A 27,344-nucleotide genomic window follows, 5' to 3' on the forward strand; every position below is an offset into this window, starting at 1 on the left:
ATTGAGAACCAGAATCTATTAGAATTCTAAATATAACATAATCTCCTTCAATTCTAGGAAGAGACATAAAAATCACAGACAAAATCCACAGAGCAGCAATTAAGACTATACAGCTATCATCAGTATCATCTGTCCAACACATTTCACAAACTTTATCAGCCAAAGTGCTTTTGCCACATATCTTACCCCATCAAAGATCTTACATGTAAAGAATGCCACAATATTGTATTTACGAGGTCATATTTTATTGGCCTTTTTACTGCAAGAGTGAGGAACCCACCACAAACTAGCTATCAATTATACATACAAATCTACACAATCGTACGCTAAAGCCAATGTCTTCTGAGAAAATCAGACCATATTGACCAGTTGAGTTGTGACTTAGAGCCAATTCAATCTGAGTAGGATCATGCCTTGTGTGTTGTAGCTATATAGACATTATACTACATCTGTTTGGCTATGGTATGAGAAGAAAATCAATCAAAACCTGTTGGATTATGAAGCAGAACTCCAAATACTATGAGTATATTCTATAGAATCTTGTTCCTGGTCTGACTCTATTATTTGGTAAAATACTACCAAATCCTTTCTGTGTAGTTACCACAACTAATGGTGAATCTATACTGGACAAGCATTTTCATTCTTCTTTCAGCAGTTTTTAAAAAGCAACGGGATACTCTTCTTCATTTTAACCCAAGAGAAAATTTCACCAGGAAACGCAGCGGTATCTGATCTCAATTTGTATTAATTGCAAAGCTTTGCCAATTTGTTGTTTCATCAGAAAATTCAAAAACATTATACTTTTTATGTGAAAGTTACTTTATATTCAAACTTTGAATTATAGAATTTCCAACATGAGGATTCGTTTTGAAATTTACTATAGCTTTGCCGCCAACAAGAGGCCAAAGCAAATGCCCGACTTTGGCCTGAACGCTCATTTGACAACCTTGGCACCATTTGTCAAGGACATTGAATTAATAATAGAACTGACTGTTTTTCAATATAGTGACCTTGATATCCATATTGGATTTCGGACAGAGCAACGTTTTTTGTGAAGGTCTAAAAATAACTACCTTACACTTTTTTGGCTGCTCATCCTTTGAATTCAAATAAACGTTCATGCAGCACCAATAACTGTAGAAGAATTTTTGAAAATGTTTTCAAGATGGCAGCTGTCTTGGATTTCGAATTGATCAAAACATAACAACACTTGGTCGGGACTAAGATCAGGATTATTTCAGGCAAGTTTCAGATAAATCCCACTAGTAGAAAATTCGAAAAGTTTACGGACAGCACCTTTACACAAGATTTTAAATTGATGTACGATATCAGTAACAAAGTCATACATTATTTAAGGGAGATAACTCATATAGGAAAATAAAAAATTTAAAATACATATATCAAATTTTTTTTCCCACAAACATATGTTCTGCATCGTCTCTTTTGTGACTTTATCCTGAACAAGTTTTTACCGACCATGTTATAAATCACTCTCTACAAACACACTCATAACATTATTAATTGATCCCTGATGTGTGGTCGATATGGACTTAACATGGAGATTTATAGATTAAATCCACAGAAATATGGTGGAGCGTTTTGGGTTAGGCTTTTTAAAATCCACACTTAACAATTCATCATATTCTCCAACAACTAAAATATCATTTGGCATACTGCAATATAAAATATTTTGGCATGCTATCAATTTTTTTTTAAGTCAGTTTGAAAATGGGTTGATGAATTGTAGCACACATGAAATTGACCAAAAAATAATTCTAGAAATCAAATTTCTATAAAAAAAATTCACATCAAAAGAAAAAGTAAAAAGTTTGGAAAAATGATTAATTTGAGGTGTCATGCCAGTGAAAAGAAATTCTACACAAAATAAAAGAGATTGTAATATCGATCTTCCCTCAAAAATAAAATATATACAGGAGACAATTGTCCATTTCTGTAGAATACCTTCAGTATATAAAGCTGAAGAGCTGTAGAATCTATAAATCGTTGATGTTAACAGCTACTTCACGTTACATTATCCTTGATTGATTACAATTATCCCGACAGAGTCTGAGCCTGATCTTTTCTGTAATAACATCCAATAGCCCTACATGACCCCATCAGATCCCATTGACAAGACTAAATGATAAGAATATACCAATAACTTCTCCAATTAGCACTTCATTTAACCCAGAAATGGTATCTGTAATACCCTTCAGATATGATCTGTAGTGGAATTCATTATAACTACACTGTTTCACACTGAACAGTTGAAGGTGGCATTCATATCGATGTACATTGCCATAGGTGTTAATTTCCTATCCTTACATTGTATGATATTGTCTATGATATTAGGCTTGGTGTAAACAAATGCACATAATATGAATAAAATCAAAGTAAAATTCAACATCATTTTTCTTAAAACATTTCATTTTTGACAACAAAATATATTTTTATTGTGAAATTGATTCCTATTAAATGGTGCATATAATATGGAAAAATCTTTTAAATTTGACCCAAAATCCTATATTTCAAAATCTTATATTTACATTTTCACTGCAACACACCACATTGCCCTTGTCTAGTTAGCATTCATACTCCCATAATTATCAACTGAATGCAGATCAATGCTTAAATAACAAATAAAAATAACAAAACTCTTTTAAATCATTAAAAACATTGACTTCTACAGTATAATTTGTGTTATTTCAATATTTTCTGGTTCAGCTTCAGGTTCTGTAGCTGTGAGCAATATTAATGACCTTTAGTAATTATTGTGGGAACAATTTAGTGATCACCATTTTTGGGAATGTTCCATCAAACAGCAATAAAAGAAGCTTCATCACTGGACAGAGCTCTGGAATCTAGATGTTGAGATAAAGATTAGTGCACTTCAGAGCGTGGTTGATCACGGTGCAGGATCATCTCCAAAAACTTTAATGTCTCATTGATTTAACTAATCACTGACGATGTTTCACACACAAATAAAAGCATATGCATGTTAAACAAATACATTTATTTTGTAAATTTCAATATTAATTTTTATCTATTTCATTTCTGCTTTCTATTTACACCGACAAAAACAAGTCCTATGTGTGTTTATCAACATTGTAATTTATTTGTTTCATCTGCCTTTGTTTATCTGTTGTGTAATTTTCATTAAATGTGTGTATACTTGTAATGTTTCAATTATTTATGTCATTTTTGATTATTGTATGAAAATCTTAGCCATGCAAGTTAAGTCAGTCCTAAATTATTCACCTGATTCCAAAACTTGTTGTGAACAAGAGTTATCTGCCCATCATTCGTTCCCCTCTGCTATTACATAGTTAGAAGATGATAGTAAAGGCTATGCCCAATCAAAATTCAATCTTTTGATTCAATAAAATATGAATTGAAAAAGATTTCTATTCTAGCAATAAAGACCAAAGTGCATCCAGCGATGTTACTAGAATTGTACCACCAACATTGAAGAGCTCTACTTACCCAACATTGAGGATATATTAGTATACCATTATCAATGGCAAAAACACAAGGATTTACACCACACACTTTTGTCGGTGATAATGTATTTTTTGGAAACTGCTACTGTCTTCAAAATTCCTTCACTGAGGTAGACTTGTAAGCTGATGGAACATATTAAATCAGTACAGACAGTGTACCCTACGTAATATTGTAATAATCTAAATAGTTCATGTTGGAACTCATCTAACAATACTTGACCTAAATCAGGAAAAAAAATATTTTCTATTTTTTTTTTTATTATTTTTCAAACGTTTTCAGTATGAAAAAGTTCAAAATCAGAAGGTATTACCACATCAATAAGGCTTATATAAGGATCACAAATTACTTATGGTTTTAAGGATTTTTTAAAGTTTATGTTTCATCTCGTATATTCAAAGATTCTAGGAAAAACATCCGCTAACCATAAAGGCAAAAGTAAAAGTATCATAATATTTGGTGTCTGCTATTTAAGGAGCATCCTTTGTCAGTTGAGTGACAGAGATACTATTTTAGGCCCTGTAAAAACCTGAATACATGACCTAATACTTGTTTTTTAAGAAAATAATATTTGTGCTACCCTAGTATCTTATAAATGATTAAGGTAATGTGATTTCAAATAGACCTATCTGTAAAATATATATAGTATACTCAAATTTATGCTGAGCATGATGGGTTTAGGATCGCGATCGGCTCATTCTTAGACAAGTCTATTTCTAGTTATTAATTAGAATTCTCAGACAGTTGACATACAAATCATCAGTAAGCTGTGAAGAAAACATAAATTCCGCTCATCATACCTAGCTAATGATACAGAACACTGGTTCATTTATTGTTAAGGAGGCCCGACAGCTAAAAATCAGGGGAGTTAACTCTGGACAAACAACTGTCCTTTGTTATACTCCTCTTCTAATCCTAAATATTTAGCAATGTTTGTCAAAGCAAGTTAAAAGTGGCTTAATATTCCTTCAAAGTTTTATAAATCACTTTTTTCCCTTAATTTTTACAGAATTTGTCATGGTGTATCATGAGAGACCACTTCACTAAAGACCATAATTGCTTTGTTCTTTACTTCCAACACCGCAGTCGGTCATTACATTAGGTGAGCTTTATTAAGCTAATGTAGATATATAGTATAGTATCCCTCATAGGAAAACGTCAGGTGCATTGTCAAATGCTAGATTTGTAAAATATTAAAAAAGAAGCTATTTTCCAGAAATCCTGATTTTATATTGTATAAGCCGGATTTAAGTTATCTGAAAATTTTACCTATGAATGATATAGAAATGTAAAGGTCATGGCGTAATATCCAGCATGTAATATCTATATGTGGGTATAAAATTAAGGAGCACGATGCCGGCACCTTGTAATTACTGTCTTCATGAGCGATCAAGTGATTGTCGTACTGGTGATGAATTTACCAAGTTCATGACGACATTAATCAGGGGATTCAAGCCCCTCGAGACAAATCAGTAACTTAATTAGCGACACTTGTCATATCGAGTGTGAGATCCGATTCGGCTTTTGATGAATGTATATAAGATTTCTTGTTCGTATAGCTACTATGACGGTGCTTTGCCCGGGACCACCACTATTGGCCGGCCCACTAAAAAATAATCTCCTTAAGAAATGAAATTATCATACTTAAGACGGCCTGCAGACATTTCATCTATCAATACAGTGACTTTAAGCTGAACATGCAATATCTTTAAGAAACTCTTTGCTCGTGATCAGTATTACGTGATGATCAGAGAATATTACTACAGCTGTCACTGAAAAAAATCAGTTTAAAACTACAATTTCTAATTTAAAAATACTTAGTTACGTTATCTGGATTATTATCATGTGGTACTAACCATATATGGAATTTTATCACACTAACTGGATTAGCATTATAACAGAAAATATCTGCATGTACATTATCCAGGACAAAGAAAATAGCGAATAAAATACAAAATGGGTAAAGTTCTCAAAACATAAAAGCTAAAGGGCAGAACATGCACGCAGTATTACATTTGGATGTGGAAAGGCAATCAAATCTAAGGTATCTGTTGCTTCACTCAAACATCCTTAACAACATTGAGGCTGCTGTGCACAGAATCCAGCCACCCAATCAATGACCTCACTATATAGAGGTCACACAAATCTAACCAATCACAATGATATGACCTTTGACCTCTATATAGCGCTTTAACCCTCCCACATGCTGCCATATACACTAAACGTATTGTACCCCTAATCAAATAAGTCACGGATGAGGACAGCAAGAGACGGAGCATCGCTTGATGATGCAGAAAGGTCACAGAAAATATAATTAGGATATCGTAAAGACTGCCAACTAATCTGGTATGTTCAATTGGCCATATTTATAGTAAATTTATTTTGATTTGTATGGACTTTCCAAATACCTTACTGAATGGTCAGTAATATACAGTCCTGCACTGGCCACTGTTATTGGTCCGAGCAATATGGTCAGTTCTCCTCGAGGCACTGCTGACCATTGATCAGTACAAACAGTAAAACACTTGATTCTATAATCTGTAGCTTAGAAAGCCTTGAATTGTTGATAGAAGTGAGACTACAATAGTCTAATTTTGGGCCGCATAAAATGATGTTAACGCTTAAATATTCCTGAAAATACATAATGTAATTAGAACTACATAAGAACAAATTACAAATAGAAGTCTTAAACCTCTAAAAGTTATTTTGATTTATTGTGAAACATGATTGACATGTATCCCTAAATCTTGTCAATGTTAATTACTATGAGAGAGTTTCTGCTGGGACATTCAGTACACATGAAAACAATTACTAACGTGGAGTTAATCTGGGACATTCAGTACACATGAAAACAATTACTAACGTGGAGTTAATAAAAGTCTTTAAAATGACTTTAAGACTGCAGCTAAACAGGAAACAGTAAAAAGTCATTTCTAACTTTAGAACCATCTACAAAATAAACATACTGGCATGACGTCAAGTGTATGTGTTGTCTTGACGACAAGTTATTTTAGACTGGACATTTATTAGTAAACAAATAGTTATTTTATTTATACCTTAGAAAAGTACAAGTGAAATCTTTAACATTGTTTACTTTACATTGTAACATGAATAAACAAACAGGTACGACACCCAAAGTTTTAGTAATGTTCCCAGAAATAGATTTTATTCTGTTTCCTATTTTAAACTGGGTATTGAAGGCAATTAGATCAATTTTAGACTGTTTCTAGAGACAAAGACAGAAAAATATTCACTTCATCAACGTCAGCAACAAAACCTTTCCCACAAAGAAAGTAATGTTTTATTAATAAAAATAATTTAATTTAAGTACGATTAAATCAATTCATTTTGATGATGAGATAACTCCATTTTTTTAAATGATAATATAACCTAGCTATACTAATACAAAACTTTTTTTGGAAATGTACCAGATATATTTTCGTGTTAGTCATTAAGCTAATTGAGCTCTGAACAATAGAGTAATTAGATTATGAAACCCTAACTATTGTTAGCTGGAAGAATCTCATGGGATGAAAGCCTTAATTTGATTGTTCTAACATACTTATATTTAGAGCCAAAGTTTGGCTTTAAGTTCACACCCCAGTAAAAATTATACCTCAAACTTGTGTCCTTGCTCTGCACTACATTTACATTTATTTGGCTATAATGGCAATCTTTGATATTTTTTTACATGGCGGATTGAGCCCATATAATAATTGTGACATCAGGAAAATTGACGACAATCTTTGATATTTCATATCGTGCTGGTTTAACATGATAAAAGAGTCAAGCAATGTGACAAAAGATATTTTCAACAACAAACGGATACTCCAACTTATCATTTGAATGGTAATGGTTCACACCATCTGATATAACAACAAGCTGTTATCCAATAACAAGGCATACAGGTTGCCATGACAACAACGTCCAAGGTCTTGTTTCCTTATGGTATTTCCACACTTTCAAATTACACAGCAAGATCATGAGAAATTAACACTATATCCTGTTCAATGTAAAATCTTTAAAACAATTCAAAATCTGAGAAAAAGAAACTGTATCTTATTGGGTAAAAAGAATGGTTTTACAGAGTGAAAAGTTGAAATTGCACAGAGATAAGGAGTTGTCTCATAACCTAGAACGATTTTTTGAATTCTTTGTTTGACTGCACCATATTTGTTGGCTGCCTTTGAATTGTTCCCCAAAGAGAAATGTCACCCCATGAGATCTGATGCCCACTGTCACTATTTTTACCTCTGCAGTGTCAGTGTATAATTTAAATCCCCCAAAGGTCCATTTATCGGTGTCCAATACTAACATTAACTGAAAATTTCCACGTTATATTCTGCAGTTGTAATAATGAAACCTCTTTACAAAACTCTTCAAACAAAACAAAAAAACAAAGAAAAAAAATCAAATTAAATTAATGGATTTCCTGATGGCTTTGTCTGATCACTTGATTTGGTGACAGTACTGGTGCCTTCCTCTTTGATTTTAGAACTTCAAGTTATGTGGAGCATTGAAAGCTCGAATAGAAGAGAAAAGCTAATGCAAATTTGTCTAACCTGATAGCCTCTACTTCCAGCATCAACTAATTCACAGATTCTTCAAACCCAAATTCTTTAAATGTGTATGTACTGTAAGAAAACTATCTATAGTATGACGAATATCATAATCCATTCTTTTTCTCTTTTCATTGATAAGTATGCATTTTACAGTTTCACACTTAATTACTTTATAATTGATTTCCAGAAAAAACCTATTCAAAATTCTTCATGTGACTGTTAGCAGACATGAACATGTATTTTCTGAAAAGAAGCCATAGAAATCTGAAATTGATTTAACAACATTGCCAATAGAAACATTCATTATAAAGCTTATCTGCAATTTACTGCCAAATTGAATAGGCAATCATTGTTGCCACGTATCTCAACTGAGTTTCTGACGGTAAACGGCCGACGAATAACAGAAATCAACAGCATCTGAAAAATTATCTCGTACTTAACGTAGAATATTAATACAAATTCACAGAATAGTTCTGTAGAAAGTCAAGTCGTTACATCATGCGATCAAATCTACTGTGTTACTTGCACTATTAACAGTCTATGAATTGTCGAGATATGCCGAGGCGACATATTGTATGTCAATATCGGCTCCAGGAAAATTACACATTTTCTATAATTTCACTTCAAAAACTACAAAATATGTCATTATGTGACAACAGGAGAATTTGATTATGACAATAATGATATTTTTTTTCATTATATACACTGACATTGCATTAAACAGATAGGATGGCCCATTTACTAGGTTAGTTCCGTGTAAATACAATAAATCTGTAACAGATCTAAATAGCTCCCATATCACTTAAGCTGTTACGATATTACAAAAGACATCAATTTAAAGATTTAATTATGATCTTTGTAGACTCCAGAACACAGGCAGGGCAGAAAAATTTTTTAAGCAATATTTCCTGTATGACATCAAGGCATATCAAAGAAGGAATGAAACACTATGGGATTAACTTAAGTTTGATTGGTGCATCTGTTTGGAATGCATAACATCTTATAGTCATTTAGGCGGGTCTTTGAAAGAGAGAAAAGCCAGAGTATTCAATGGAAAACCATCGAATGAAGGTCTGGCAAACATCTTAACCATTCAGCTAGCACTGCTCAAAGATGGAGAGCTTTTGGTAAAATAGTTAAAACTTAAAACCCAAAATCTTCTGGTCCCACAGTTGACAGCTAGACAGACGGACAGATGGACGGACAACCCGATTCCACTATACCCCCCCCCCCCTCCCATTTAACTTTGTTCCTTCTGAAACTCTGTAACATTGTTCTGATCAAGAAACATATGAATCAGTCGATCATCATGCATGAAATTATAAATTTTATCACTTTAAATAATCAGAAGTTAAATCTATGATCTAGAACTGCTACGATTATTCTCATAGCAGGATTTTTTTTTCTGTGATTACATCTTTTCAAAAAGCCTTGAAAATATATGCCAAACTAAGTTGTTATATACTGTGAAGTAATATTATCTCTGTCATGGCCGCCATTTAAAGTTCTCCATCAAAGAGCACATCATCCCTTTGTCGTCAGCAGACAGGAAGAGACTTCATCTGTTAATTCTGTAATTCACTACAGTATAGATAACATGTATTATGATCTCATCATTAAAACCTATCATGATCATAATCAGACTACTAATGGTACAAATTGTCCTCTACATATCTGGTCTGTGATTCAGAAAATTGACAAGCTGCAAAAGGATTGGTCATAAAAGTATGTAACACTTACTGATGCCTTGATTTGAATCTCTTTCACTGCGGAGTAGAATTAATCTCTATGGCCAATAGTCTAGACCCCCTAATGACCAATACTAAATCTTGACTATCATCATAACTGGGCCACATCAGATTTTCTGTCTGATTGGTTGCTAAATATATCATAATTTCAAACCTGATAATTCCCGAAAAAAAATCATGTTGGAAACCCAAAACATACTTACATGGTATTTATTTTTCCCTATTTTAACATTTAATTTTTTTTTTCAATGATTACTTTTGACAAACATCCAATTGGTATTAATAAGAACGCTTACTGAAGAGATAAAAATCTTTTTTTTTTGTTGATGAATGTGAAGATAGCTGGCAAAAATTGACATTTATATAAGACAACAAATAGGCACATCATACCCCTGTTATGGGTGAGACAACATCAGAGTCATTATAGTAACAATCATCAATAATTAGAGCTTTAAATAGACTGCATAATTGCCTCTCCTACCAGTCACTCATTTCCTCATTTTCTGTAATTATCGCAATTTTCTACACCAATATGGCTGCAGTATCTATGTGATAAAATGTCTGAGTAATTATTCTCAATATTTTCTCTGTTGGACAGTACATATGATAGACGATCTTTCCTTTCTTTCTTATCTTTGTTGCGACACTTGCAATGTTTCTAGCATATTTTATTAACTTACATGAAAATCACTATTGTTTTCATCTTGTATCTACATTTAATATAAAAGCTAAAATAAAATCATACAAAATTTCAAGGTTATCCCTTCCTATCTCATCACTTTCTTAATTACAACTATAACCTAAGTCTAAAAAAACTAAAATTTCAATGATTTAAGATTTTCTAGAAAAGGCTGCTTAATTACAACATTCATGTAAGAATTTAATTATTTCATTACAAATTGAATTTTCAGGAACCTTATTGAATACAACTTCATAATTGCTACATATATCAACTAAAAACACATACGATATTCATCACCATACAATTTCAGGAAGAAAGCACAAAAATAAGAAACAAAACAAAATACAATTCCTCATCAGAAATTGCAGTCATGCATTCGGCACCCCTAGTTGGTACACTGAATTAAATTGACATTTCATTCTATTTCATCCTTAATTATACGGATGTTTCCCTTCTATAATTTTCAACATATCATGGCTTCAATAGGAAGGCACATACATTTGGCACGCATCACGGATTTAACCATATAACCAATGGTACCTTTCTGAACAATAGAGCGTTTCCCCATGAGACTATTACAGTAAGAAGAAACCCTTCAAAAGTTTCTCCCTGCATAATTTATCATTTTCAAAAGTGTCAAAACAGTAACACACAAAAATAACTACCCATAACACATGGTCAGAATTATGCCAGTTCCCATCTGCTGATAACATTCTTTTCGCTGGGTCTAAATGTCAAGAAGCACAGGTATCTAGGTTGAAGCCAAGTGGTTAGATTTGCACTAGTCCTCAATGTATATAACTTTTGAAAACAAAAACTGGTCTTCATTCTAAATACGATGGTCAAAGGATTGCTAATGGTCAAAGGGGAGGTTGGCATGAATTCTTAAGACAATTGTTAAAGGATAGCCAATGGTCAAAGTTTAGGCTAATTAGTTCTTAAGCCATTGATAAAAGGATGGTCAATGGTTAAAGGAGATGGCCTGGCCTAAATTTCTAGAGACATTTGGTCAAAGGATAGCCAATGGTCAAAGGGGCGACTGGCCTAAATTCTAAAAGCCAATGGTCAAAGGGGAAGCTGGCCTAAGTTCTAAAAACCAATGGTCAAAGGATAGCCAATGGTCAAAGGGGAGGCTGGCCTAGGTTCTAAAAACCATTGGTCAAAGGATAGCCAATGGTCATAAGTTCTGAAGACATTGGTTAAAGGATATAGCCAATGGTCAAAGGAGAGGCTGGCAGACTAAGTTCTAAGGACAATGCTCAAAGGAAAGCCAATGACCAAAGGTCGTACAAATGTTAAATGTTAAAGAATATTAAAGTCAACACTTAAATTTATCAAAAGGTTTGGGTTACTGAAAGAAGCCGAGAATCTGCAATGAAGGCAATAGGGGTTATGGAAAGTACTTTTCCCGCAATAAACTGAAGTCTCAATTTTTACCAAGGAGAAATACTTAAGTCTGCACTTTTGATTGGAGAAATCTGAGCTGATAAGTGTTGTTTGAAGATTCATTAGTAGTAAATGTTTTGTTTTTTTTAGAATTAACTAGGTCAAGGGAACTTCGACCTACAATAAAAAGACTTATAAGATGAATATGGCTCACTTCAATGTCGTCAAAGTGAGCAAGGGAACAATGACCTGTATACTTAAGACTTACTGCTACAAACAAACATTGAAATCTCAGAGCTGAGTAGCTGTAATTGCTGTTTTAATTCACATCTTGGCAATGCCAGCCTGATCTTCCCATTTTTGGCCAATTTAGGGATGAATTACAAAACGTTTCCCACAGATTTTAAATCCCCGGTTTCCACAGTAAAATTCAGTTGGTACATTTTGTCTAGCTAGAATTTGTGTTGGGACCCTGGGTAATTTATAATAAGTCTGCTACTGGAGTGTGGTATAGGCAGTCAAGATACTGATTTGTGTTGGGACCCTGGGTAATCTATAATAAGTCTGCTACTGGAGTGTGGTGTAGGCAGTCAAGATACTGATTTGTGTTGGGACCCTGGGTAATCTATAATAAGTCTGCTACTGGAGTGTGAAATAGGCAGTCAAGATACTGATTTGTGTTGGGACCCTGGGTAATCTATAATGTGTCTGCTACTGGAGTGTGAAATAGGCAGTCAAGGTACTGATTTGTGTTGGGACCCTGGGTAATCTATAATGTGTCTGCTACTGGAGTGTGAAATAGGCAGTCAAGGTACTGATTTGTGTTGGGACCCTGGGTAATCTATAATGTTCTGCTACTGGAGTGTGGTGTAGGCAGTCAAGGTACTGATTTGTGTTGGGACCCTGGGTAATCTATAATAAGTCTGCTACTGGAGTGTGGTATAGGCAGTCAAGGTACTGATTTGTGTTGGGACCCTGGGTAATCTATAATAAGTCTGCTATTGGAGTGTGGTATAGGCAGTCAAGGTACTGATTTGTGTTGGGACCCTGGGTAATCTATAATGTGTCTGCTACTGGAGTGTGAAATAGGCAGTCAAGGTACTGATTTGTGTTGGGACCCTGGGTAATCTATAATAAGTCTGCTACTGGAGTGTGGTGTAGGCAGTCAAGGTACTGATTTGTGTTGGGACCCTGGGTAATCTTAATGTGTCTGCTACTGGAGTGTGGTATAGGCAGTCAAGGTACTGATTTGTGTTGGGACCCTGGGTAATCTATAATGTGTCTGCTACTGGAGTGTGGTATAGGCAGTCAAGGTACTGATTTGTGTTGGGACCCTGGGTAATCTATAATAAGTCTGCTACTGGAGTGTGGTGTAGGCAGTCAAGGTACTGATTTGTGTTGGGACCCTGGGTAATCTATAATAAGTCTGCTACTGGAGTGTGAAATAGGCAGTCAAGGTACTGATTTGTGTTGGGACCCTGGGTAATCTATAATGTGTCTGCTACTGGAGTGTGGTATAGGCAGTCAAGGTACTGATTTGTGTTGGGACCCTGGGTAATCTATAATGTGTCTGCTACTGGAGTGTGAAATAGGCAGTCAAGGTACTGATTTGTGTTGGGACCCTGGGTAATCTATAATGTGTCTGCTACTGGAGTGTGGTGTAGGCAGTCAAGGTACTGATTTGTGTTGGGACCCTGGGTAATCTATAATGTGTCTGCTACTGGAGTGTGAAATAGGCAGTCAAGGTACTGATTTGTGTTGGGACCCTGGGTAATCTATAATAAGTCTGCTACTGGAGAGTGTGGTGTAGGCAGTCAAGGTACTGATTTGTGTTGGGACCCTGGGTAATCTATAATAAGTCTGCTACTGGAGTGTGAAATAGGCAGTCAAGGTACTGATTTGTGTTGGGACCCTGGGTAATCTATAATGTGTCTGCTACTGGAGTGTGGTGTAGGCAGTCAAGGTACTGATTTGTGTTGGGACCCTGGGTAATCTATAATGTGTCTGCTACTGGAGTGTGGTATAGGCAGTCAAGGTACTGATTTGTGTTGGGACCCTGGGTAATCTATAATAAGTCTGCTACTGGAGTGTGGTGTAGGCAGTCAAGGTACTGATTTGTGTTGGGACCCTGGGTAATCTATAATAAGTCTGCTACTGGAGTGTGGTATAGGCAGTCAAGGTACTGATTTGTGTTGGGACCCTGGGTAATCTATAATGTGTCTGCTACTGGAGTGTGAAATAGGCAGTCAAGGTACTGATTTGTGTTGGGACCCTGGGTAATCTATAATAAGTCTGCTACTGGAGTGTGGTGTAGGCAGTCAAGGTACTGATTTGTGTTGGGACCCTGGGTAATCTATAATGTGTCTGCTACTGGAGTGTGAAATAGGCAGTCAAGGTACTGATTTGTGTTGGGACCCTGGGTAATCTATAATAAGTCTGCTACTGGAGTGTGGTGTAGGCAGTCAAGGTACTGATTTGTGTTGGGACCCTGGGTAATCTATAATGTGTCTGCTACTGGAGTGTGGTATAGGCAGTCAAGGTACTGATTTGTGTTGGGACCCTGGGTAATCTATAATAAGTCTGCTACTGGAGTGTGGTATAGGCAGTCAAGGTACTGATTTGTGTTGGGACCCTGGGTAATCTATAATGTGTCTGCTATTGGAGTGTGGTATAGGCAGTCAAGGTACTGATTTGTGTTGGGACCCTGGGTAATCTATAATGTGTCTGCTACTGGAGTGTGAAATAGGCAGTCAAGGTACTGATTTGTGTTGGGACCCTGGGTAATCTATAATAAGTCTGCTACTGGAGTGTGGTATAGGCCACAGGGACTTGTAACGTAGGTTGTGAGAAAGTCTGTTGTGTATACATGTGTACTAGGCCTATATACTATATAAAAGGACAAGGGAACCAACGGCTCGCTTGGAAGAGGTACACCTGCCTCTACAAAAGTCGCCTGTATTCCGTCAAACATGGATAAATATGTACATATATAATACCAATACATTCTTAAATAAATTGAAAATGGAAAACACAACTTTAATCACGAATTAATATATTAACATACCTTTATTTCACTATGAACGTGGAAAATGCAGTCAGATTTCATTGCTGTCGTTTTGCTTGTCCACTGAAATCTAGGTTAAACATGTTTGAGTGGATATTGTGTACCCCATACCCGGACCCGAACTGGAAACCCCATATACACAGTGCCTGTATACTAAAAGCTACAATATTAATGTGGTAACGGTAAAGTAAAACATTAGAGTCTCGACTTAAGTTAGATTCTTCAATTAATGATACGTGTATTTCAAATAAAGGTACTTCTAAGAACCTTAACCATGAAACATAATTTATACAGAGTCTGGGTACAGAATTTCAGTGCAGTATCGGGTAAGGGCGAGCACACTAAAAAGGTACCCATCATCAATTACAATATGGCGGATTATACGAACAAGAGTCAAGTGCTGGATAAAAAAAAGTGTGATTCCTCGCTTATTTGTTGGATTGGATTAATGAAAGCGTTATCGGAGATAGCCTATTTGTATTTGCAATGGGAAAATATCACCAGAAAGTGAAATGAATGCATACAAAATTTGTTACAAGGGAATATGAGTGCCTTTGACCTAGATTTCACTGGACAGGCATAACGACAGTGAGGATATCTGACTGCATTTTCCACGTTCATAATGAAATAAAGGTATGTTAATATATCAATTCGTGTCTGAAGTTGTGTTATCCGTATCGCAAATTTATTTAAGAATATATTAGTATTAAATATATACATATCTATCCATGTTTGACGGAATATGGGCGACTTTTGTAGAGGCAGGTGTACCTCTTCCAAGTGAGCCGTTGGTTCCCTTGTCCTTTTATATAGTATATAGGCCTAGTACACATGTATACACAACAGACTTTCTCACAACCTACGTTACAAGTCCCTGTGGTATAGGCAGTCAAGGTACCGATTTGTGTTGGGACCCTGGGTAATCTATAATGTGTCTGCTACTGGAGTGTGGTATAGGCAGTCAAGGTACTGATAAGGTCTTATCCTCTCCAGTACCCTGTCTTATAAAGTGCATTTTATTCCTCAATAGAAAATCAATATCACAGATTTCTTCCCTCAATAAAAGTAAAAGATGATATAAAAGATTCCTGTCATGACATTGTTTGCCTGTAGACCTATGTAGGGTTCAATACCCAAAGATCACTGATACATTATCAAATTAACTTCTTTTTAACACCATTTTCCCAAGCTTAATCAGAGGCACCTGGTCAATGATTATCTTGGTCACTCTAAAGCTATGTGGCTTTGTTATGTCACAAGAAGTGTCATCTTATCCCAAAAGGCAAAATGATAATTACCTTTAAAAGCGGCTCCACCGACGACATAGCATAAACAGTACTCATTATTTGAACAATAATTGGTGTTTAATCATGTATATATATGTCTAATTAACACACAAAAAGTTATATGAAATAATTGCCTTTGGTGCATGCGCAATCAGTACTTCATTCCATATAGGACATAATACCACAGAATTTTTTCGAGATACAATAAATTATTTTCAATATCTTTATCTTGAAATTAAATTAGAAGCTCAAACTTTTCAATGGTGGTAATTGTGTAAAGTATGTAACTTTTCTAACTGAAGAAAATACTGAATCGTCAGCTCATAATTTTGATAGAGAAAAAATACCATTTGTCAGCGGTGGAGCATCTTTAATGGATATCAGAACACTTTTATTTCACATTATATCATCTCGCTGTAAAATAAGGCAGACTTGTCAGTCTAGTTTTATCATAGCAAAGATGCTTTTTTCTAAAAAAAAACTCACCATATTAATTAGTTTTGTATCAGTTTCAATACCTTGATCCTGGTCACAGCACTATTTTTTCTTTCAATTTTGTGGAAACTTTTTATTTTCTATGAAAAGAAGAAAACAATCCCAATTGATCAGAAGTGTATGTGCCTTTTGTCCACTATTGATAATTTTATTTTAAACAATAAGTGTGAAGTGAAACTAAAATGTATACAAAAATCATAAAATGAATGAATGATAATCTATCAATTACTATGATTTTATCTAAAACTGAAGACTCAATGGCTACACATACATATCAAAGGATCTATGTTCAAATTTGCAGAAAGGTCATCTCAAAGGTGAAATATCTGTTTGTCAGAGGGGGGGGTTTTCAACTCAAAATTTATGTTCGCTTCAAATACACATAAGATTGGAGATTGGAGATCTTTAACTTATATAAAGTCTTAGATATACCAATTGAAATGCTATCCTAAGCATTAAACGATGCTAGTGAAAATACCAGCCAAACTACACACCAGTAGCACTTTACAGCCCTGAATTTTTCTGAGACATCTGTGAAAAATGTACGACAGCTATAAAGTTTCTTCAGCCTCAGATCTATGACATGTTAATGTGTAATCCTCCCACTGGTGACATTTGATTTTTTTACTACAATAGCATCTTTAATGCCGAGTAGCTTCATGGCTTCGAAGACATACTAGGCTTAGGATGCACATTGTAAACAAAAATGCAAAAAGCTTATTATATATATATATGATTGCATATCATAACTTTAACATAAGGCCAACAAAAATATTTGTGTGTTTAGGGTTATAACATTGGCATAAAAAGTAGGGTCGGTAGGTCAGGTTTTTTTTTTTTTTTTTTAGGTGTCTCTTGCTCTAAAATAATGGCCAGAACCAGAGTCTGAGAACGAAATCCAGTGGGAAAAAATAATTAGGGTCGGGGTTAAAAATTAGGGTCGGTTGGGTAACCTTAAACAGATTTTTTTTTGGCCTAATGTACATGTGTACAGTAATTTTCCGTTTATATTGTTGTGAGAAGAAAAAAATGCCAGCGAAAATCTCTAGATAATGAACAGGTCAAATTTACATGAACAGAACTTATGATTGTATGTGATTCAACAACTAAAATATCAACTAAATCTCAACTCAACTTAAACTAAACAGTATGATTAATTCTCCCCATCGGACCCCTTAATCAGTTTTACCAAAGTTATATGAGCTTCAGCGATGAACTTCACCCTTCACAAAATCAGATTACTTTATTATTATACATATAGTACCTGTACCCATCTTTGAACATTAACAAATTTCCCTCTGAGATGAGTTGTAAATGTAAAACCTTCTATGTCACTATAAAATCTTCAGTACCAATAACACTTACAGTAGCGCTCCCAGACTGTGCTAAAAATAGCCCACGATCCACATACAATGCGTTTTGGGTGTCAGTTTGAGTTAGACAAAAAGAAAATCAGCACACACTGACAATAGGTATACTACTCTGTTAGCTTAACAAATCTGGCCAAAACAAAACACTCCTGATTAGATATTTTACATTTGGAATATCAACTTAAAAATAATTCAAAAGCAAATGTAGAGTGGTAAAATGTTAGACGCCTCAACCACTCAGCCACTGTAACCCTGAGGCGGAGGGCTAGTGGTAAAATGTTAGACACTTTAACCACTCAGCCACTGTAACCCTGAGGTGGAGGGCTAGTGGTAGAATGTCAGACACCTTAACCACTCAGCCACTGTAAACCTGAGTGGATGGCTAGTGGTAGAATGTCAGACACCTTAACCACTCAGTCACTGTGACCAAGAGGTGGAGGTCTAGTAGTAGAATGTCAGACACATGAACCACTCAGTCACTGTAACACAGAGGTGGAGGGCTAGTGGTAGATTGTCAGACACCTTAACCACTCAGTCACTGTGAACAAAAGGTGGAGGGCTAGTAGTAGAATGTCAGACATCTTACTCACTCAATCACTGTTACCCAAAAGTGGAGGGCTAGCGGTAGACTGTCAGACACCTTAACCACTTAGCCACTGTATCCCAGAGGTGGAGGGCTAGTGGTAGAATGTCAGACACCTTAACCACTCAGCCACTGTATCCCAGAGGTGGAGGGCTAGTGGTAGAATGTCAGACACCTTAACCACTTAGCCACTGTATCCCAGAGGTGGAGGGCTAGTGGAAGACTGTCAGACACCTTAACCACTCAGCCACTGTATCCCAGAGATGGAGGGCTAGTGGTAGAATTTCTGACACCTTAACTTCTCAGCCACTTTAGCCCAGCCACAGGGCTATGCTGGTAGGCCACTTGGCTAGGATAGCCTCTAAAGCCTATAAAGTAATATGAAGAAAGGCAAGCCACTTTAACTGATTAAGTCTACCACTAAATACAAAATGAAGAATGTGTAAAAGCCAGAAAGATTTTGATCTCTTTTTTTGAGTCATGAGAAGCCAGACATTCCTTGAAGCTAAAACTCTTACTTTTCAAGGCACAAGGCATTCATCTTAAACAACTTGCTGCACAGTTGAGGTTTGTGATGAGGTGTGAAAAATCAATTGTTAGTTCTGCATTAATTTACCCGGGGCAATACAGGAGGGTAGGAAAGGACACATCAAGTTAATAAAGGGGGAGGGGAGAAAGAACAGGAGGGTGGGGAAGGGACACCAACTTAATATAGAGGGGAGGAGAAAACAGGAGGATGGGGAAGGGAAGAGAAAGGAAACAGGAGGGCAGGGAGATAGAAGAATACCAATGATAAAGGTTGCTGTAAGGGAGGGGGGGGGTTAGGAATGCACACCACTGGATGTGCTAGAACTCCCAATGTATATTACACACCAATGCATGTCAAAAATATGACAACCAATGCTTAAATAATCCTTCACACAGCTAATATTTTAACCATTTTATTATATCATAAAGATAATTACCTTATTTTAAAGAACAAAAACCTGCTATTTCTGTCATGTTTTGGAATCAATGGAATTCTACACTTAAGAAACGAAGTACTAAATGTTGATGAAAATTTCAGATTACAGTTAGAACAGTGCGTAAATTTTTCGAATACTTGACAGATTCACATGTTTTTGATTAGGTCTGTTGTATGATAGCCATTATATATATGTGTGTGTGTCTGATGCGGAATGTTATCATCGCTGTGCACCGATTTTCATTGCCAAGGGGAGGTAACTCTTGGGTGATGATCAGCCAACAGGTAGGAAAACCACTTGGCGTGTGAACAAAGATTGTTACGTAGACAATAACGAACCTGCTTCAATGTGTTATCAGTTTATACCTACAATCTACACCTAAACAACAATTCTATGATTAATGAATGATGTACATTTATATATATTAATGAGATTGGTAGCTGACAAATTTACAAAACATAATTGGAGAATATTTTTCTTTAACACATGAACTTGTGAGTCTTTCACATGTGAATCATGATGTAATATTGTGTATCAAAACAAAGAAGACACATGCATGTTTACTTCCACAGATTAATGTGCAATGAGTACGGAAAGAGTTAAATTATATGGTTGACTTTTATCCACAGCTCACTTTTTGGCTTACATTTCGGCAACCTTTTCTATAATTTTTCAAGCACCCTGGGTGCTGATTACGATAAATTCAGTATATAATGTATACATATAAGTATTTTAGATAATGTTCCCTTTGGAGCAGTTGAGCGAGATATCAATTCCTATAGACAGTTTTGATTTTATTTGATGGAAAACCTGCTAGAGGCAATCACTATAAAGCTTCAATAGCACCACCAATGGTAAATAAAAATATATACCAACTTATGATCTTATCATTTCTGATGTTATTGCAAAAATATAAAGTTAAAAATGTAGTGTTACCCGTGTGAGCAACATAAATCTTATCCTATTACTATATCTATCAACAAAGACAAATCATCGTAAGCAACGAAATGATGTCGTCTATAAAGTAACGTTACCATACCCCCCAGACAGTACAGGTCAAGAAGTCAAGGCAAACTCTTATCCACACGGACTACTTATATCATATCATTTTTGGCCTGATATCGTGTAGTAAAAGTAAATTTGGAGAAAATTTCTCTCAGATTTTATGATGTATGAAAAAATAAAAGTAAATTTGATGAAATGTCTCTCAGATTTTGATTTATCTATGTATAGTGTTTTTGATCACCACCAGTTTTGATATGTAATGATAAGTCCAACTACAGTTTAAGTACAGTAAAACACGGTTATAACAAGTACGAGCTACATATGCATACAGTAAAACACGGTTATAACGAGCATCTGAGGATCGATGAAATCACTTCGTTATAAACATAATTCGTTATATATACACATTATAGACATCTTACAAGAACATCTTTGATGGAGAATGAAAATTATTATGTTATAACCAAAGAACCGTTGTAAGCGTGTTCATTATAAGTTCGTTATAAAAATGTTTCACTGTAACACTACATATGTTTTACTGTAACACTATATATGCATCTTTAATATCTCTAAATGTGTTCTGTATGGCTTTTCACAGGTATACACTTACATTTTCATATCTAAATACGTAAGATTATAATGTGCAAAGGATATCAACATTTTAAGTAATTTTATATATAGATTTCACTTAAAAAACCTAATGATTAATCTCTGCATTGTCGATGCCTGTCAACATCTCTCATGTCGATGCCTGTCAACATCTCTCATGTCGATGCCTGTCAACATCTCTCATGTTGATGCCTATCAACATCTCTCAAACGTATCTGTGGTCAAAGGTTATACAAAGCCTGTATTATAAGTTATAGTTATACCCATATATGGAGTGTGGCATCAACAATGAATTCTTTTGGTATTCCCCTTTCTTTATTACAAACCTGATAAATTCTGTACTTTTCATTAATTTATCTTGTTGTTAACTTATCAATTATATCATTTGGCAAAAAATATGATACTTTTTTATGATTAGCAATATTACAATAACAGAATTGGACTTTATTAGTTTGAGATGTATAGTAATTAATGGATATATATAAGGCAAGGCAGTCATGATTTTAATAGTTTTTAGGCCAGAAACATAAAATATAATAACGCTAAATGTCTTTCTGAAAGCCTTTGATAAGCAATTATTGAGAATGTGAATTCATCAATGCCACTATCAATTCTCTGCTTAAAGTTGACTGTACCAAAATAAGTCTATCCATTTGTCGAGTATCATTGGGTTGTCAAGCACTTTTAAGCTACATGGCCCCATTTAGCTTTAGGACTTCAAGTTCTGATTAACAAATCATTTTACTCATTATTAATTACAAGTAATTGTAACAAATCTAATGTACTTTTCATTTGGTTCAAAACATGCTGGTATGAAGTTATCAAGTCTGTTAGAGTTACCTCCCATCCATCATGTTGTAAAATTTATTTTCTCACCTTCAGGGTACACACTGATAACAAACAACCACAAATTAAAATTTGGCAGGTTTTCAAGTGAAACCTGGATAATTACTTGAGTAGGAATTGAGCATCAACATCATTAGAAGCTACTCACATGATAATAGTGTACTTAAAAGCCATACTTAACATACCTTAATTCCTTATTGGCCCCAGGGTAAGCCTTTGATTTGAAAAAATCCCAATGATGTGGATGAAACATGTGATAGAATAGCTATGTATAAAGATAGATTGTTTATAATTGCTATGTCAGCATCCATTGGCCTCGGAGGTAAAGGTGACACTACACATAGATTAAGGATACACTCATCTGACACATTAAATGGACAGCAGACATCAGCTCACACTTGTATTTCCTGTAGGAATCTACTGTAACTTTATAAACCACATTTAACTCATCCGCAACATTTTAAATAATAACAGAGAAGATATATAAAATGTCTAATAAATAAATGTCCCCAACTCACAATAGAAATAGGATTGGGACATGATGGGACAGACATAGACTGGGACAGTCACTGGAAACCATGTCCCCGCCGTAATCTGGCTCTCATAATTCTAAAGCTAAGTCACCTAATCATTATTTTTGTAAGGATTTATTTCAGCAAGTCATGAATTTAAAATTCTTAACTTTCACAATTTTTAGTGTGTTCTCAAAATTTGAATGTGTTCCAAAGAAAAAGAACATTCATTTTTTAAAAGAGTTCAAAATACAATGTATATGATGCAGTTGAATTGATTTTTTCTAATCTAATGTGAGATAATATATATCTCATCCTTGCTTTAATAGTTTGCAATATAAATATCATATCAAAGGTGGATATTTAAAATCTATTTGATTTAAAATTAATCATATACTGTACTGCTATTTATCAATTATCTAAAAACAAGATGAATTGACATCAAGTTGAAGTTTTAACAGGTTATTGGTCAAAGGGAAGTAACTCCAACATCACTACATGCGCTGACAGTAAATTGATGGATTTAGATCTCAACATTCTTTGACAACATTAGTCAGGCTAATAACAAATACTAATATGCAATTACGTACTCAAAAAGTACAGACATCAAAAGATATACATACTATGTATATAAACTTGCATGTGTGTATCTTTTGTATATTCTTTACTGTTTCATATGGAGAACTCATTCTTGTATTTTTTCAATATTTTCCTTATCCCATTTTAACAAAACACATATGCTGTTTAAAAATATTGTCTGTTCTTTCTTTCTTTTTAATCTCGATCGTGAATGTTTTATCACGAATACCTTTATTAAATCTTTCATTTATGAATTTTTTATCAATCTTTGTTTTCAATCTCTTACAAAGCCTTCATTTTAACTTCCTAGACAAATTGTATCACCATCTTTGTCTTCTTTTGTTTTTTCTATACTTTTTCTGTCTTTTTTAACTTTCTAGACTATTTTACTTCCATGAATCAAAACTTAACACCATGACTCTGTACTTTTATTTAATTTGACACAGAATCTAGATATCTCTTACACCTTAGTCGACTTGCCCTCTGGTCTATCTGTTTGACTAGACACCATTACAAACTTCAATATCTCGTTCACATCTCCTCCCATTCGCTTCCAATTCTTATTTACACTACAAAGTACCTGTAGCCTTATATAAACAAAATTTAATATGTAGATTCTTCATCCATTTTTATTCTTAAATTAATTTTCCAGATGAATGATGGCTGTCCATACCTGATGACGTTCGATACTGACCACGGTCGTTTACCTGAGGGGCGGTACACCTGATACCCTCTTACCTGTGTTGATTATCTGTTCCACACCTGAGATGTTTTGTAAGTAAACATTTGGCTGCCTGGCTGCATGGCTAGACCTAATGTGGTACTATCCGTTAAAGTATCACATCAAACGTTCCAAGTTCACCATGGCAACTTGTATTTTTATCCCACTCCGTCAAAAAAATTTATTTCCTTTTTTTTCCCCTTTACTTTATAGTCAGGTTGGGGATAAATCTTTGATTTCATCTCCTTACTGTAAACATCGGTATTTTTGGTGTGTGTTTAATATCGCGATTCGCATAGGTAAACATTTTCACTATGTTATTAATTTCGCGGTTAATACACCTGTTAACACTTTGCTACAAAGTTTCATACATATACTATATATCATGTTAAGGATCAAGTGTTGTATGGAAAACAACCATTGGTATTACTTCATTGACTAATATACCAAATCTTGTGGGCAGGAGGAATTTTCACGCTAAAACATCCTTCTCATAATTAGAGTAAATTTCCCCCTCCAATATTTTTTCATGTTCAATATCAGTTATAAACATTCTTACTATAACTTCACACCCAAACAATGCTATTCAGAGTTATACAGCCGTTATAATAGAAGCTGTATCTCTTGTACTTTTTATATGGATTCCTATTTTCTTAACTAGCTTCACTATCAAACATAAATAAATTAAGGAATAAGTTATTTGGTTTTTATAGCCATGCTGAAGGTTGTCAAAATACAAAAGTGGCTAAATATAGGTTTAACAACCTTACAGAGCAGAGAATCACTTGTATTTATTATCTTCAATGTTCATAATAAAACTACAAGACTAGTAGATAAGGCTTCCATGGATAAAACTTCTATCCAAATGTAGAGATCAGAATATACTGGACCAGGAAGCTCAAAAGATAGAGTGTCCTGCTTGTGTTTTGAGAATCCAGGCCTGAACTGGTCTGCACATGCATTTTACTGCATGTCTGTAAAATCTAATCAAAGATACAACTTACCTATGGTACATCTTTTCCGTTTCTTCTTTCGATGTTGTATTCTCTCCCCTTGACAGAACAGGGCTATACATAGTAGAATGATTACCACAGTAACAAGTCCTTGGGTAACCCCCGGAAACTGAGGATGGCTAAAAGTGGAACCCTGCAGACCACCAATAAATAATTGAATGTGTATAAATGTTACATTAAACTCATGATAAATCAAGGAGTATGTTTCATTCCTAATTTGATATGCAATAAAAAGAAGATTACAGTCAAATGATATTGTAACTTCTGTGTAGAACGATGGGATATTTGATAGTTATGGCTCAAAGACACGTAACTTTCAATTTTAAACGGGATTTGATCCATGTTTAAGTCTCGCTACACCTGTCCCAAAGACTTCTCTTAACCCTACCTACAGACATCAGTAACTTGTAACACAAACCCACAGGTAAATCAACTACTATTTCAATTAGTTACACAAGACAAAATTTCAGGTAACATGTTGGAACTTACATAGCAGTAAGTAATTCATCCAGATTTAGTTTCTTGAAAACTACTTTTTGTTTTCAATTTTGAAATTTCAACAAAATTTTGGTCCAGTTTAAAATGTCTTAAAATACACATCAGTCACATTCATACAATGATCTAGAATTTTACATTTATATTTTTCAAAAATAAATAAGTAATAATGTGTTCGACCCAGGGAGCTTGAACAATTGGAGCAAATCAGGGGGCGCTTAATAGAAACAAATTTGGACTTGCCTTTTATAAAACTAATCCACAAAGTAAGCCATAAATTAATTGTCAAAAGAAATCATTAAGAAAACCAATAAAGATTTCATATTTTCAGTCTCCCTTTAATTTAAAGTAAATGAAACTGGAGTCTGAAAAATGGGAGGGGCACATATAAGGATGTGGGCGCTAATTGGATCGAATACGGTAAGTAGTTCACATTCAACATCTGCTATAGCATGACCTAACCAAATACAAATTGACACTTAGAGGATATGTTACAGAACGAATGAAGTGTTTGTGGGGCATAACCTGTGGTAATTTACTGGAAAGGGGAGGTTTTTTATACTAGGTAAAAATAACAATAGAAAAGGGTAATACAAATCCCAAATGGATCTAATGGCGCCACCATACAATGATCTATGACGGTTATTGGAAAGAAGAACTATTGAATATACGGGAACTTCCCAAAAAGTCTATATAGCTGAACAGCACAATTCAATCATAAAATTAAAAAATATGGCCACTGTCTGTCATGTTGTGCTTGTATTTGTACCAAAATGAACATGTAAAACAAAGGACCAAGGCCTACAAGTTTAATTTGATGAAGATTTCTTAAGTACTAACTATTAGACATGCTGTTTTCACAAATTGCAACTGGCAGAGCTTAGGTGATAATGTAAAAGGAGCATACATCTGATATCTTAGATAGATCGGTCAGTCAATACTTTCTGAGAAATAGCGATAACAAAATTCAATGGTCAAAATCCAAGATGGCTATATGCTACCTGTCAGCCATTTTGTTTGATCTGTCCTATCATGCAGTATGCATAACTAGAGGCTTAGTGGATGAGGATATCCAAATACCTTTAGATCACAAAAACTTCATTTCACGCAATGGGAATAATTCACGTACCATGTGATACCTGATAACATTTGTGCATGACAATTGTTTATATTGGTGATTGAATGAACACTAAAAAGCGATATACTGCGGTAATGTCATTTTAGCGGGTAATTTACGAAGAGTTACAGTTACATTACCATGGCAGATAATAGTCCCGAACAAACATTATCAGGTATCACATGGTACACAAATTATTCCCACTGGTCCTTTTTCTCATGACAATCTCTACATTGTTTGTTATAATTAAATTGTTCATACCACTTGTAAGGTGATGTGTTGTGCCCTGCCTGTTTCTGAGACAACATGAGACATCTTCACATCTGGTTCCGCGGCCCCAGCATAGGGGGAGTAGGTAAATAGTTCAAACTGGACATGGTCTTCTGGCCACTCCTCAACTAGTAACTCCACCTAGCAGACAAAAAATACACATTAAAATTCACATTAATGACCACGAAACAGGTTAATATGAGTTTGAAGGTAATATCCTTATTGCCAAAATGAAGGCCAATTTGAAGGATAAATGTGAAGGTTATTTTAAGGGTAAAATTGACACTAATTCTAAAAGATCAACATTAAGGTCATTATGACGGGTCAATGTGAAGGTCATTCTAAATAAATGATCAATGGTGATGGTCCTTCTGAAGGGTCAATTTAAGGGCCAATCTGTCATGGGCAGTGTAACGGGAAGGGCCATTACAAACAGTTCAATGTGATGTAGTGAACAGTCACTGTGAAGGTCATTGTAAAGTGTCAATGTGAAGGTCATTGTAAAGTGTCAATGTGAAGGTCATTGTAAAGTGTCAAT

The 27,344-nt window shown here is 34.8% G+C and overlaps 2 protein-coding genes across 2 annotated transcripts in view; one reads left to right on the forward strand and one right to left on the reverse strand.

Annotated features, from left to right (window-relative positions):
- The window catches only part of LOC138306924 (uncharacterized), a 241,467-nt gene that overhangs the window by 155,189 nt on the left and 58,934 nt on the right, over nucleotides 1-27,344 (reverse strand). Inside the window, 2 exon segments of the mRNA XM_069247495.1 lie at nucleotides 24,916-25,057; nucleotides 26,798-26,947. Of these exon segments, the coding sequence (XP_069103596.1) occupies nucleotides 24,916-25,057; nucleotides 26,798-26,947 (292 nt within the window).
- LOC138306923 (uncharacterized) overlaps nucleotides 1-27,344 on the forward strand; it is a 167,958-nt gene that overhangs the window by 15,684 nt on the left and 124,930 nt on the right. The window contains exon 2 of the mRNA XM_069247494.1: nucleotides 23,843-23,964. The gene's annotated coding sequence lies outside the window, so the exon portion shown is untranslated. The remainder of the gene's footprint in view (nucleotides 1-23,842; nucleotides 23,965-27,344) is intronic.

The sequence above is a fragment of the Argopecten irradians genome, chromosome 14 (assembly GCF_041381155.1).
Source record: "Argopecten irradians isolate NY chromosome 14, Ai_NY, whole genome shotgun sequence".
NCBI classification, from domain to species: domain Eukaryota; kingdom Metazoa; phylum Mollusca; class Bivalvia; order Pectinida; family Pectinidae; genus Argopecten; species Argopecten irradians.